The 16,184-nt window shown below is 45.4% G+C and overlaps 1 protein-coding gene across 1 annotated transcript in view; it reads right to left on the bottom strand.

Moving 5' to 3' along the window:
* Positions 1 to 16,184, bottom strand: part of KLF7 (KLF transcription factor 7) — a 77,010-nt gene that overhangs the window by 27,221 nt on the left and 33,605 nt on the right. The window contains exon 3 of the mRNA XM_053363222.1: positions 4,533 to 5,142. Coding sequence (XP_053219197.1) covers positions 4,533 to 5,142 — 610 coding nt within the window. The remainder of the gene's footprint in view (positions 1 to 4,532; positions 5,143 to 16,184) is intronic.

The raw sequence follows: 16,184 nt of genomic DNA, 5'->3' as shown, positions 1-16,184 counted from the left end.
ACTCGGGAGCCCTGCCTGGTGAAATCAAGGACCTTGGACCCTTGGTTTGCACAACATGATCTACCGTTGAGCTATGTGTGTCTGCGTTTTAACAGAGCGGAAGATTACGAGTCATAGGGGTGTGGAGAGGGTGTGTATGAACTTAACAGCGCTTAGCTTATTTTCTGATTGCTATTTTCTGAATGTTAACATTGCTTTATAGATGATAAATGCTGTGTTGATTTGTTAATCATGTAATATGACTTTTGCTTTAATTGTGACATTTAGCTTATTTTTTAAATTGTTGACAGTGTTTTATAGATTGTCATTGTTTCGTTCTATATGGTTTAAGCTGTATTTGTGATGTTTTACTGTGTTCTGTTGTGTTATCGTTCTTTGCTGTCAGTAAGCCGCTTTGAGATTCATTTGAATGAAAAGCAGCACAGAAATATAATAAATCAAATCAAATGGAAAAATCCTCCCTTCTCTCTGTCCTCTCCCCTTTCCTTCTGCCTGCTTCAGTCCCCGCGACAGCAAGAGACCAGGTGTTTTGTGCTTTGCTTTCTTCCCCCTGCACAGGGATTGTCAACTTTGCAATCAGTGAAATGCACGTGGATCTTCACAGGCAAAATCAAGGGTGCATTCTGTGGTCACCCCCAAGGCCGCCCTACAGCAAATCTCATCTGTCCACCAGAGTTTGCAACATGATTGCTTGAGACGCTGCATGGCAGAAGAAACCCATCCACTTATGTTCAAGGAGAGAGAAGCCTTTGTCTTTCCGTTTTATTGTAGAGATGCGGAGCAATTAAGCCACACAGAGCCTCCTCTTCTCCTGCACATGAGAGCGCTACCAGCAGCCAAAGGGAAAAATAATATCTCACAATCTTTTCAGACCTTCAGTTCAGCTGTCAACTGAGCCAAGTGGCTGGCAGCCATTGGCACTGCCAAGCATGTTCACAATTGACAGTGTATTACGCTGATGATGGTTCCAAGAAGCTACGGCTGCGTGGAAAGACAAAGGACCCAGCAAAATAACTGCTCCGTGGCTGTAATCTTGGGTACGTGTGCTTGGGATCCTTACAATACACCCCAAAATTTCCAAACCACACCCCTTTAATACTTCCTATTTTGGTTTTGGAGGCAATTTAGCTCTCTTCCTGCATAAGTAATGCTAGCTTTATTGTCAAGAGGGATCAGACAGTGCAGATTGAGAAAGGCAAGCCATGTAAACATAAGCACAGCTGTTCTGGGTCAGACTTCTGGGCCCACCCAGCCCAGTATCTCATTTGCAATAGTGATCAGGTCCACAAATGTAACTATACAAGCGAGGTGAGAGGGTGCTTCATTCTACGTATCTAGCCTGTGAAGGTGTCAGGGACAACATGTATGTGAAGATCCTGCACATAGCCACTGACCTTCTTTCTCTTTCTGATGAATTTGTTCAAGGCTGAAAGGTGTGGCCTAGAGCTGGGGGAGTCAGAAGGTAGATTGGGATTCACTGGTAGATATCTGGGTGATTTGCATTTGAATGGCAAGGGAAATTCCCAACTGAAAGCTACAAAAAGCGTCTCCCCTCACTAAATGAAATGAACAAAGCTTAGAACAGGGCCAGGAAAGACGGAGTTCAGTTTACTAGTTCTACTTCTGAATACAAGCTCAGTAGGAATCATGCCAGAACCTTAATTTCAAGGGTGTGTCCACCCCCCAAAGTCATTCTTTTACACCTGGTTTCACCTTTTGTTCAAAGAAGTTCTAGTCCTGCATGTCTGAAGGCTGCCTCCCGATGACCTAGAACACGACACAACTTTCCGCTGCTAGTTGACTGCTGCCAGAATGTCTCGATCTGACCAGCATCAGGTTTGAAAACTAGACTCACCGAGAGTCACCATGGACCAAATGTCCATGAAACCCAACCCCCTTGGGTCTTCTCACACCAGACCATTCAAATATCAACCTAAGCTGATGGACCAAAGTGTGCCACAATCAGATAACAGTGCTCATCTACAACTTAAGAGTAAACTGAAATTATTACCTCCAGTGGCATGAGAAGCACTAATACTAAACATGGATTATATAGCACTTTAGGGAGTTCAGAGCACTTCACTTTACGTTAGGAACACAAGAAGCTGCCTTTTATGGATTCAGACCATCGGTCCATCTACACCAGGGTTGAGAAACCTCTAGGCCTCAGATGCTGTTGGACTACAACTCCCATCATGCCATCAATTCCCAGCTCCATAACGAGCACTTTGGTGCGATGTCCAAACTGACAAAACATAGTTATGAGCATCATTTTGCTAATAGTTTGGATTTTGAATTATTATTAGAGCAAACCATGGTTTGGTGTGCTTCTGGAAAGGAACCCACAGTTTGTCCAGGACCACATGGAAAGCATGTGGCCAAGGTGGTCCTTGAACAAGGGATGATTTTAAGCCACTACAATGCAGAAACTCTACGGCACAGTGAATAGTTCAGTCTTTGAAAATCCTCTGCATAATATTAATTTCTACTAGTCCAGGAAATTTATCTTTATAAGGGTGGAAACCTATCTCTAGGAACTCTCTTTTATAAAGACATGTTAATGGCATGGTGGCATTATCATCAAAGACTGCATGTTCAACAGCAAAATTGAGGAAACTGACTCAGCAGTTCCTTTAGAAGCAAAAAATAGCACAGCAGTCATGGAACTGTATCATCCTCATGAGGAAAGCTGAGAAAGAGAGCAGAGACATTAATCAATTGCAGAATAATTATTTTGAGAAATGTTCTGAGAGTAGAGAGCGCGTAGAGAAAGAAGATGGGATAGCTCAACTCATCCGAATATTTAGAGGGGAAAGAGCTTATGGAGAACTGGCTGTTTAAAAGCACACTCATTTCAATTTGTTCTTTTCTCCCTTTTTCCACTGAGAAATTCTGACACAAGGACTTTTGCAATCCACATTGTGCATACTAAGACTGTAGAGTTCAGCTAGAGGTTTATACCGTGGGCCTCCTTGAATGTCTAAAATCATTTCTAATGTGATGTAGTTCACACAGTGAAAAGCTCTACACGAAGAGGATACAATTTGCTAGACAAAAAACTAAACTCTGACCGGGACACCTGGATTCAAACTTGAGGTCAGCCATAGGTATCTGTGGCTGTGGGCAAAACACTCTATGTCAGCTGCCACATCTGAGCATGGGAAAAAGCAATGCCCTTGCAAGATTACTCTGGAAAGAATTAAGGGGGTGGTGTTTTGCAAGTGTGATGGCATGGTAATGATGATGATGATGCAAAATCAACAGCACAAAATTATTCCTAGGAAAGGGCACATCTCAAGTTTTGGGGTGTTTCTCTGCAATTATTTGAAACTTTTTTTTAAGTACTCTTAAGATACTGAGAGGAAGCCCCAGCTCAAAGTTGTAGAAACACCACCGCCCAGAAAAAATTCCTTGAGCCTGGCACAAGTGACATTTCTAGCACACGGAGAAGTGTCATTTCAACTACGAGCCTAAGAACATATATGCACCTTTATAAATAATCACTATAGTTTAAACAGAAATACAGTATGTCTCAGCACCTGTGTGTTTGCTGAGTCTGCTGTCCAGATGTCAACTGTTTGTGGGATGGGAACCAGGGTGCAGGTCTTTCAAAGTTTACATTTCTTTTGACAATAGGACTAAAGCCGTTTCCCTCAAGGTTTTTTATAGAATCCTATTAGTTCACAGACTTCACCGCTTGAAATGCATGCGACCATTACAAAGCTAAACTGATTAGAATCCAGCCCACTCTTCTGTCCTCAACTCATTCCATCAAAGAACTGCCAGACTCATAAACCAGGTGTGAAATAAAGCCAATTCACTCACCCCCTTGAGCTAACAGCATTGACAGTGCATTAATCCTGCTACATTAATCCGCATCATTCACGGAGAGAATATATGCTATACTTGGAGGTGCTTTCTGTGACCAAGATATGCAAAGCTAGATGCTTCAAACAAACAGCAAAAAGCTTTTCACATCCGATGACCTGTGCACCCCATTGGCCGTGTTTGCATGTAACAGTAATCCAGATTTCACAAACAATGTGCTCCCAACATGCTCTCACTTTGCTCCTCCCCTGGCATGAGTGGGGTGAACAAACCAGTAAACCTTGGCTTTCCACTACCTAAAAACTCAGGGTCCTGGTTGAAGCCCTGGTTGCTTTGTTCGCTTGAGGATCATGTCTTGCAAATGCCGCTTGCTCACAGTAAACCAGAAGATGTGGCTTATCATTACATGTGAACACAGGCTTTGCATCTCCAGTGTTTTGGGGGAATTCTGAAACATGTACCAAATACAGGGAAACCTGAGACTCTTTCAGGGGTCTTCCACGCGAGCAAGGTCATCCTCAGATAACAAATTCCCCACCCCCACCCCCACTTCAGAAACGCATGGAACACATTGCTCCAAACCATCTTCCAATAGACAACTCTCATCTAGGGACTTCAACTCTGAACTTAACAAGCAAACAAGCAAGCAAGCAAGCAAGCAAGCAAGCAAGCAAGCACAAGACCCAAGCACCCAACGTAAGTACCTGTGTGAGTCCTCTGGTGCGCTTTTAAGTGTGAGCTCTTTGTATAAACCTTCCGGCACCCATTAAACTGACAGCGATGAACCCTCTTCTTGTTTTCCGGCAAAGCATCTGCCCCTGTCCCTCCTTGCTCGCTGTCACTGAGCGCACACTTTGTTGTGCTAGCCGGTGCTACCACACCGACTTTTATAGAGCTGAGGGCACTCTTCTTTGCAACTAACTTCAGCGTAACTGTGCCATCCACCGCGGAGACAGTCTGTGAGGTTTTTACAAGATGGCGACTGAGCTCAGGGGAGGAGGGAGGTGTTAGTGAGGTCACTGCGTTGAGTTGGGCCTGGTTAACGGCAGTATAGCCCTCTGTGGAGGAGCTGGTAGGCTGCAAGCTGAGGCACGTCTCGGACAAGAGTTTGTCCCGTGAGACGATAACGTCCATGTTGGAATTCTTGTCGCAAGGACTCATGTCTACAGGTAACAAGAGGGGGTCCAGCTGCTGGATGGTGTCTTCTGTGTCTTGAGCGGAGGCAGTGTGGAGGAAACAGTCCAAATCATCACCAAAGCTCTCCGATATCTTCCTGGGCTCCGTCTGAAGGTAGCGTTCCAGCTCAAGGCATGTCTGCAGACAGAGAAGGAAGACGTCATTAGATCACCCAATCCAACAGTTGCCACTGCCGAGAAACAGAAGACAGACACAGGGGTAGGGAACGCATGGCCCGCCAGGTACCACTCGATTCCCATCATTGGCAAGGCCAATGGGAATGATGGGAAGTGTAGCTCAGCAATATCTGGAGGGCCACAGCTGCCCCATCCCTTCCCTAATTGGCGGAAACATATGGATAGGCCAAAACAGTCATAAGAAAAGAAAGGAGAAATACATTATCTGCTGTGCAGTCGGTATAGGACGAGACTTTTCGTTTCAGGGTGGTTGGTTCAAAGACCCATGTTGGATAAGAGATTCCTGCATTGCAGAGAGTTGGACGAGATGACCCTCAAGATCCCTTCCAATTCCACAATTCTATGAATTTCCTTACAGAATAGCAGCCAAAAGTGCCACTTCTCCATTCTGGGAGGAAGACGGAGGACAGCAGAGGCCCTTTCCAGTTGCCTAGCAACCCCAGGAGCAACCACTTGTGAACCAACCCCCAAATGTTAGGAGGCTGCTCCACAATCAGTCAAATTCCTTCCCCTCCCCATCCACCTGAAATGTTTGCTTAGCACACAAGCAGACTATTCGCAGGCTGCAGTTGCATCTTCTCTGGGGGCCTGGCACAAATACCTCTGTACCAAACAGGGGAAGCTTTAGGTTTTGTGGGCTGGAAGGCACAGGAAGTGCTCCTCTGCAGTGCAAACCAAATTGCTTTCTGCCCAGTGGTTCATAGCTCCTTCCAGCAGGGCAAGAGGAACTAGCCGGGAAAGCTCCTTGAGGCTCTGCTCAGAACCGCTGGCTGTTGGTGTAAATGCCAGGCCATCGGGACAGAAAAGTGGGGTATCAAAAGTGCTGTAACAGCCCATTTATATAGGCCAGCCTTTTACATTTTAGCCTTTCCACGCAATGCTGAGTAGTCAAGGAAAAACACCCAGAGAACAGGAGTTGCTATAACATACAAACCAGTGTAAGGTTCACTCCCCCCCCCCGTAGAATTCAGTAAGCATTCTATGCAACTGGTGCACATTTAACATGTGTGCATTCAGCTTTACATGCCTGGCAAACAAACAAAACAAAACAAAATTTAAAAAGGGGGACTGAGCGCAGGAGAAAAAGTCTTTAACAATCCCACCCGCCATTGCACTCAATATGAATCATAGAATCATAGAGTTGGAAGAGACCACAAGGGCCATCGAGTCCAACCCCCTGCCAAGCAGGAAACACCATCAGAGCACTCCTGACATATGGTTGTCAAGCCTTTGCTTAAAGACCTCCAAAGAAGGAGACTCCACCACACTCCTTGGTTTGACTACACTTGATTTTGGCTTTAGGCACTATCCCTAATACGTTGCCTCTGTGCAAATTGAGGGCTTACTGTATTAGGATGTTCCTTCTTTCTATCACAGGGCTGAAATATTTGCGCCTCTCTCTCTCTCTCTCTCTCTCTCTCTCTCTCTCTCTCTCCCTGGCCTCGGTTTACTCTCTGCTGCACAGAAAACTCTTAAGAGCATGTAATCCCCAGGTTAGCAAGCATGGAGGCTGCTATATCTAACGCCAGTCATATGAATTCTCCCCTGCCTAGGACATTAAAATGCTGGGTTTGGTCTCTGAACTTCCTGTGGAGAGGGCAAGGGGGGGAGCTGTCCCTTTAAGGCATTACTCCTCTTATGACAACCATAGTGGTCCTGACAGACTTCGAGCCTTGTCATTAATTTTCCATAAAGAAGAGTTCTCCGCAAGCCCCCTCTGAGGCAAGGCGTGATGCTTCAGAAACCTATAATTATTCTTGCATCCCACCCCCTGTGGCCTTTGCACCTGTGTCAGCTCAAGAGACCAGCTGGTCAAGCCTTGCCTTCTGCCTCGGAAACACAAAACCACCTCCTCAAGGCCATCTCCCTTAAAAAATAAAAAATGGGCTGGTGGTGAGGGGGAGAGAACTCAAAAGGTTGGACGGGCAGAGAGGGAAAAAGAAGGGGACAAAGTGAAAAAGATACAGCTTTCAAAAACAGGAACAAAACCCCAACACACTCCATGGCTAGACAAGGTTCTGATGAGGCCAAGCGATATATGGGTCTATTTTCAGGATACAGAAAGTATCCATTTTAAAAAAAAAGTTTTTAAGAGGTTGCTTACGTTTTAAAGCACAATGCTAATCAAGTGGAGGTGGGAACGAAAGAAACAATTTGTTGCATTTTGATTGCTATGATTTCGAAGTTCAGATATCAGTATTTTTTCCCAAGTGCTGCCTGTGGCTTGCCCACCGTTGGGGAGAAGCTGCTATTGAATTAGGCTGCACACTTACTAGTGACTGAAACCCGCTGAACACAGCAAGACAAAATTCTGAGTAAACCTGTGTGGGGTTGTGCTGCAAGGCTGTTGTGGAAGCAGCACAACCTGCCTGCCACATTCCCACGGGTCATCTGCAAATTAATTATATGAAGCCAAATATGCATTGTTATCTTTAGCCTTCCAGTTCACAGAATTCTTCTGTCTTTAACACTTAGTCTGTGCCATTAGAGAAGAACTACAGATAAAATATCTGCAAAACAAAATGAGGAAGGGCCGTCCTCCTTTGAACCCCAATTCTCATCCGCCTGCTCTTTGCTACAAGTTGACGCTTTTTCATGCATTACAGAGATTCTTTCTTCACATGCAATTTTGCTGCTCCGGAAAACATCAAATACCTTACATAACCTTCTTCCTTCTCAGTCCAACATCACAAGTAAAAAACACACACACAAAAACAGGATCTCTGGTTGTCAAGCTTATGTTATAAAACAAATTTGTTGGCATAACATCGCCACCCTGGCCCCCAAATGGAGCATGAGAAGGAGGTGCTGTTATTGTATTATTTATCTGTTTGCAAAAATTACCGTCAACCTTACGAAAACCACCATGGTGGTGAACACCATAAAACAGTAAAAATTGCATCCATAAAACAAATTCAAAAGACATTGCAAATTGGAATATTAAATTACTGTATCAACATAGATGGATCACCCCGCAGGGAAAGCCTTGAGTGAACAGGTGAGCGTAAATGCCAGGATGGAAAGTACCTGGTCTGCTGTTCATTGGAAGCACATTCTCAAAGGCAGGTGCTACCACACGAAAGACCCTGCTCTTAGTAGGTGTAAGGTGAACTTCGGGAGAAAACAGAACTACTAAGAGGGCCTCTTGCAAGGGCAGAAGTGACCACACAGGGGTATAAAAAAATGTAAGGCCTCCCTGAAGGTAATCCGGTCCCAAGTTGTTCAGAGTCACAAATATGCTAATAGGTAAAGGGTAAAGGGACCCCTGACAGTTAAGTCCAGTCGTGAACGACTCTGGGGTTGCACGCTCATCTTGCTCTATAGGCCGAGGGAGCCGGAGTTTGTCCGCAGACAGCTTCCAGGTCATGTGGCCAGAATGACTAAGCAGCACACGGAAACGCTGTTTCCCTTCCCGCTGGAGTGGTACCTATTTATCTACTTGCACTTTGATGTGCTTTTGAACTGCTAGGTGGAGGACCTTAAACCTGACGCACCATCTTACCCAGACCCTGTGGGACTCATGCATCTTTTTGGCTTGGTGGTTTAATTTAACATGCTGCTATTATTTTCTGCAGTGTGTGTGTAAAATGACTGTATTTTGCTTTATTCCTGGTGATTGCTACTCATTATTTGGTGTTTACATTGCTTCATGCTATTATCAGTTTAAAAAAAAAATCACTCACACACATGAGATCCACCAGCATACTGGCAGCCAGTGAAGCTCTTTCAGAACAAGTGTTAGTCACCTCCTTGAGTAGCCTTGCTGCCATATTCTGCACTAGAAACTTTCTATTCTGCTGTAGAAACTTTCATTGCACAAAACATTCAGAAATGCATTAAGAATCATCTGTCCAATTCTACTTGTACCCACTTGGCTATGCCTGTTGCATTTCACTGTGCTATTCAAGAGGCCCACCTTTTGGGGTGATTATTTCCCCCCCAGAAAACATTACTTGTAAAACGTGCTTTATCTGTTTCTTCGTGGAAAATTTTATTTCGTAAATTCATTAGTCACATTGAGTGCATGCCAACTGCAACTATAACATTAGACAAGCTTCAACATTCTAGCTCTGCTTGCTAAATACATGTAAACCGAACACAGCAAATTAGAGCACTCTTGGGCCCCAGAAAGTTTTCCAAAGTATTCTAATTTGTATAGGAAAATTTTCCAAATCCCATTTTCCTGGGAAACTTGCTAGTGTTACGGGCCATATTTCCTCCATAAGCACCCAAGCTATAAGCCTGTTATGAGTAGGGAAGCTGCTGATATTCTCAGGAAATGTATATTCCATGCTAGATACTAGAACCAACATAGCAGTGCTCAGAAAAGAGAGATGTCCTGGTGATGGAATACAAGGTTAAGTTTTGCCCAACAGATATTCACTGTGTCTGGAATTTTTTCGAAAGTGCTAATGTATGCCAGTGATCTGCACAAAGTAACCGGGAATGGCACAAAGTTCTCTGTCAATTTTCTTGCAGATCTCTATTACACCAATTTCTGCAATCTACTTGGAATTGCTGGCAGCAGCAACACCAAAGATAGTTAAGAGATTAGCCATATTTTTGGAGAAGGTTTTGCGGCTCAGTGCTTCAAAACAAAAGCCTTACTTAAAAATACATTGGTGCCTCGGGTTACAGATGCTTCAGGTTACAGACGCTTCAGGTTACAGACTCTGCTAACCCAGAAATAGTACCTCAGGTTAAGAACTTTGCTTCAGGTTGAGAACAGAAATTGTGCGGCGGAGGCGTGGCAGCAGCAGGAGGCCCCATTAACTAAAGTGGTACCTCAGATTAAGAACAGGTACTATTTCCACTGTACGCTAAATTCAACTTGAGCCTTGGCTTTTTCCTAGCGAATACAGTGGTACCTTGGGTTAAGAACTTAATTCGTTCTGGAGGTCCATTCTTAACCTGAAACTGTTCTTAACTTGAGGAACCACTTTAGCTAATGGGGCCTCCCGCTGCCGCCATGCGATTTCTGTTCTCATCCTGAAGCAAAGTTCTTAACCTGAGGTACTATTTCTGGGTTAGCGGAATCTGTAACCTGAAGCATCTGTAACTCGAGGTACCACTGTATCACTGGTGCATCATACCAAAGACCCGTTAGATGGTAGTGAAGGAACACCTACAGCCTCTAGTAAAAAACCAAACCATAGCTCCACTTTACACTAGCACGTAGCAAGCTAAAAGAGGAGACAGATTTGTACTGCAAAGATTGATACCGAACAAAAGACACCTAAAGATAAATGACGTGGCACAGCTGCTACAAGATAAAGAGAAGTTGATAGATGTTATTCGTTGCCAGAGTCACTGCATGACGTGATGGACAGGGTTTGAAGAAGAATGCGGTTCCTTAAAGAGAAATGAGAAGTTGGCGCCTGATTGTTCCAGCTTCGGGGGGGGGGGGGGTAGAGATCCTATCTCTCTGTGGGAACTACCATTCTGGGTCATAGGTTAGAACCCTCGCCCAATGCCCCCTCTTCCCAGAAGTTAAAGCTCAGTATCTTTGAGGAAGATCCTTACCAGCCTTAGCTTCTCCTGCCTCCACTCCCCCCCAGTACGTAGGCCAGGTCTTCTGAGGCTCAGATCCTGAGATGGCTGGGGTGGAACTTCACAGAGCAGGGGGTGGAGTGTGATCGATAGGGGTGAAGTCTAAGACAGGGGTGGGGAACTGGTGGTTCTCCCAAGGTGTTGAGCTTCAGTGCCCCAGCCAGACTGCCAATGGGCAGGGTTGATGTGAGTTGACATTTCATGGACTCAGCCTGCTTAATCTGCACTGGGCTTTTCTTTGCAAGGGTTGCCCCTTCAGGTTTTAAAAAACGTGTTGCTGTTTTTACTTCTGCATAGCTCAAGGTTCACCCGAGCATTCTTATGCTTCCTCTCTCATTTCCCAGCAGCCCAATTCAGTATTGCCAATCATTTTTATCTCCAGTCAACCACCTGAGTTTCCTACTACAGGGGGAGGGGAGGAAGATTCATGGTTAAGAGCAACAGTAGGAGCAACCCAAAGATGGTAACACATTGGCCTTTGGGGGGGGGGAGTGTCAGTTTCACATCAGGCCTCAAACTGCTGCTTAAAACCAGCAACAATAAAAGCACTCTCTTAAATCTTTCTTATGGAGCCCAAACCAAAGGAAGAAACACAGGTAGCCCAGACACATATAAGCAGCTGTAAACTTAGGCCTGCCTTGAAGAGTACCATTTATAGGGTTCCAGAAGCACTTGCTGTCTCCTCGTAAGTCTATTAGTATTATACACATGATGTCTGGAAACAGATGCTGGTCACACCCACCCATTCCACATTCATCCATTTTTGCAGCATGCTTAGCACATCTTGGGTACACACCTAGCAAGGAATTTAGTACAGTGGGAGCTCGGGATGCGAATGGGATCCGTTCCGGAGTCCCGTTCACATCCTGAAGCGAACGCAACCCGCGTCTGCGCACGCGCAGGTCGCATTTTGCTGCTTCTGCGCATGCACGTGACATCATTTTAACCGTCTGTGCATGCGCATGTGGCAAAACCCAGAAGTAATGCACTCCGTTACTTCCGGGTCGCCGTGGAGCGCAACCTGAAAATACTTAACTTGAAGCACATTTATCCCGAGGTATGACTGTATTGCACTAAAACAAACGTTATAGCTGAGCAAGGATTTCTGCTTGTCTAACAGAACAACTTCTCCTCTCCTTCCCCTGCATGTTTAGGGGTACTCTCATTTTCCTCCTCATATTGAAATACTGCTGCTCAATGAGGCCAAACTTAGATTCACGAAATATTTAGGGGTATGCGTCCCCCTGGGACGTGGGTGGCGCTGTGGGTTAAACCACAGAGCCTAGGACTTGCCGATCAGAAGGTCGGCAGTTCGAATCCCTGCGATGGGGTGAGCTCCCGTTGCTCGGTCCCTGCTCCTGCCATCCTAGCAGTTCAAAAGCACATCCAAGTGCAAGTAGATAAATAGGTACCGCTCCGGCAGGAAGGTAAACGGCGTTTCCGTGCGCTGCTCTGGTTCGCCAGAAGCGGCTTAGCCATGCTGGCCAAGTGACCCGGAAGCTGTACACTGGCTCCCTCGGCCAGTAAAGCGAGATGAGCGCCGCAACCCCAGAGTCAGCCACGACTGGACCTAATGGTCAGGGGTCCCTTTACCTTTACCTTTATGTGTCCCCCTGCATCCCCCCCCCAGAAAAACAGCAAGGAGGGTGGCAAGTCCCATTCCACTAGTGGGAGACCTTAGTTGGAACTACTTCATGGCATCTGGCCCCTAATGTTTTTAGCAAGCTGTTTAGGGAAAATTTTGCTGTTTGACGTTTTATCATGTTTTTAATATTCTGTTGGGAGCCGCCCAGAGTGGCTGGGGAAACCCAGCCAGATGGGCGGGGTATAAATAATAAATTATTATTAAATTATTATAGTTAAAGAAATTTAAATGGTGCAAACCAATCGTGCGTGTTTTACATCCCATTTTCAAGCGGTTATCGGTGCTCTTCACTGAGTAGGAGGTGGCCTTCAAGTGAAACACACAAGGGCAAGTCGTTTAAAGGAAAGCCAGACAGCCATGTGCTTCATGTGACTGTCACACCAATCACTGCAAAAATCCCGGGTGATAACTTTCAACTGCAGCTTTTAGGAAGCCAATGAGAGATTTGCCTTACCCTTGTGGATGTTGAAGGCAGAGACCACATGAGCACTAAGAAGCATAATACAAAGCCCTAGGAATCAGTGCTGCAATATTATCACTTCTATTGCAATATCTGCTGTTTTTATTAATGCCCCAGGCACCAGGCAGGCAATTAGAAAAGAACCTCAGCTTTCATTAAAATAAAAAAAAAGTTACATTCTAGCTCTTGAGGTTACAAGAGAATGTCTGAAAAACACGATTCCCTAAGGTTTGGGAGTACGGAAGCAATTAAAAAGAGCACTGAATTCCTTTAAGAAGCATATACGACACACACATATCCCTAAATTGGGAATATTTCAGGGAAAACTGAAAGATCAAAACTTCAAAAGACAAAGAGAATATGCAGACAGGAAGAAGGTGAGATGAAAACAAAAGTTAGCGGATGAGGTCAAGGAAACTAAGCAATGTTTTTCTGTGGCCAAATGTGATTCCTTAGGAAGGCATCAAGGTCAGATAGTTTAAACTATTAGTGATTGCTAATTCAAATTCTTCTTCACATCATGCACATTCTCCAATTATGTCCACAGTGATACAGTAAAGTGCTAAACTCTTAGCAGAAGTACAAAGTTAAAAAAACCTCTAAGCAGAAATCTAAAAGGCTGAATTTAGAGTATACGGCTCTGTTAAAATGATTGCTTACTTTCGCATCAGCATCCCGAAAACTGAAATTATAAATGTCTGGGCTTTGGCCACACCTAAATATCTCAGTAAAGTGACAAAAAGAAAATGGGAGCGGGGGGGGGGGAGAGAAGGACACAACTGTACGTGGCTGGATCCTTGTTCATGACGGTACCTGTTGAAATCCTGTTATGCAGATTTGGCCTTGTAAAAGGGGGTGATCTGTTTGCTCATGCTTTACGATGTGCAATAGAGTGTACACACAGGAAACACATTTGTGATTTGCAATGGGCAAAAGTGCCCCAGATCTGTTACGTGAAATGCCCACGTTATACTGTAGACACAGTTTCCAATGTCAACACGTTTTGGATGCTGCATAAGAATGAATAAAACTTTCCACAGGGAAAACTTGATTCATCAGTTGGTTGGGTGAGTAATCCTCAGTTCATTTCATGAGAAATCCCCAACCATTTCCCATGAAACTCCTACATACTGCAGAGGATGCCCAATGGACTGTATGCTCTACAGTTGCACACCCCATTCAAATGACATGCCTGAACCTCAAAGTCATGTGTTAGGGGCAGGAGGGGCAGGGATGCTCTAAGACAGAGCTTAATAATAATAATAATAATAATAATAATAATAATAATAATTTATTATTTATACCCTGCCCATCTGGCTGAGTCTCCCCAGCCACTCTGGGCAGCTCCCAATCAAATGTTAAAAACAGTACAGCATTAAATATTAAAAACTTCCCTAAACAGGGTTGCCTTCAGATGTCTTTTAAAGATAGGATAACTGCTTATTTCCTTCACATCTGAAGGGAGGGTGTTCCACAGGGTGGGCGCTACTACCAAGAAGGCCCTCTGTCTGGTTCCCTGTAACCTTGCTTCTCGCAATGAGGGAACCACCAGAAGGCCCTCGGCACTGGATCTCAGTGTCCGGGCTGAACAATGGGGGTGGAGACGCTCCTTCAGGTATACAGGGCCAAGGCCGTTTAGGGCTTTAAAGGTCAGCACCAACACTTTGAATTGTGCTCGGAAACGTACTGGGAGCCAATGCAGATCTCTCAGGACCGGTGTTATGTGGTGCCGGCGGGCACTCCCAGTCACCAGTCTACTGCTGCATTCTGGATTAATTGCAATTTCCAGGTCACCTTCAAAGGTAACTCCACACAGAGCGCAGTGCAGTAGTCCAAGCGGGAGATAACAAGAGCATGCACCACTCTGGCAAGACAGTCTGCGGGCAGGTAGGGTCTTAGCCTGAATACCAGGTGGAGCTGGTAGATAGCCGCCCTGGACACAGAATTAACCTGTGCCTCCATGGACAGCTGTGAGTCCAGAATGACTCCCAGGCTGCGCACCTGGTCCTTCAGGGGCACAGTTACCCCATTCAGGACCAGGGAGTCCCCCACCCCCGCCCACCCCCTGTCCCCCAAAAACAGTACTTCTGTCTTGTCAGGATTCAGCCTCAATCTGTTAGCCGCCATCCATCCTCCAACTGCCTCCAGGCACTCATGTTGATGACACTATTTAGACATGCATCATTTTGTGACGCAGTAATTCAGTTTTACTAGCAAACCGGAGGTTAAACTAACCCCTTTCCAGCCCCGGGAGGAGTGGAGGGAGTGTTTGCATGACACACCTACACACTGCAGCTGACACACTAACATGTCGCGACACATTCTGGAAAGCTCTGCCCTAAGGGCACAGCTCCTGGCACACAGCCCACAATCGGCCCTGATATAGGGGTACCCATGTGTCAGTGTGGCCATCTGCAAGGGGAGAGAGGGAAAGGGAGAGACTGACTAACAGGCAGCACAAACCATTGTTTGTGCATCGACTTCCTCAGTGCCTGGATGCCAACGTAACTGGGTATTTCTGGTTGCATGGAAGCTTCTGTAAAAGCAGCTGTTTGTGCACAGGTATGAAAGGGGCATCAGAGGAGTACTGAGGAGCAGGGCTGTGCTCCTAGCCCACACTGCCAGGATCGGGCATGCTGCCTGGCCCTGCCTCTAGATTTCCTTATGCTAGCAAGGTCTTCTGCAAAGAGAAAAAAAACATTCCTGGGTCCTAGCATAAGTGCCCCTTCATGCAATTTCCCCAGACTTGGATTCCCATAGGTTATTCAACTACATCTCCCATCATCACTGGCCATGCAAGCTGGGGATATTTGGCATCCCAGTGCTGGGGAAAGCTGTATTGGATTCACCACATTCCAATCAAATACATCTGTGCATTTCACTAGAATTGTGCCAATTACAGCACATTCTTCTATTGCATGTATTCATTCTTAACATTACTAAGGAACAAAAGAAAAGTATCTATATTATACAGTCGTACCTTGGAAATTGAACGGAATCCATTCTGGAAGTCTATTTGACTTCCAAAAAGTTCGAAAACTGAAGTGCGGCTTCTGATTGGCTGCAGGGAGTTCCTGCAGCCAATCGGAAGCCACGGAAACCCCGTCGGACGTTCGGCTTCCAAAAGAACGTTCGAAAACTGGAACACTCACTTCCGGGTTTCGATCATTCGGGAGCCAAAACGTTCCGAGAACTAGGCTGTTTGACTTCCAAGGTACGACTGTATATGAATGGAGCTGTGAAGCTGTTTTCCTTCACATTCAGGCAGTTGAGCACCTTGGACAGCTGCAAAATGTGTACTCTAAATTCACTCAATGTGTCTTTTGAG

Source organism: Podarcis raffonei, chromosome 1 (genome assembly GCF_027172205.1).
Source record: "Podarcis raffonei isolate rPodRaf1 chromosome 1, rPodRaf1.pri, whole genome shotgun sequence".
Lineage (NCBI taxonomy): Eukaryota > Metazoa > Chordata > Lepidosauria > Squamata > Lacertidae > Podarcis > Podarcis raffonei.
This window is presented reverse-complemented; position numbering and strand designations above follow the sequence as displayed.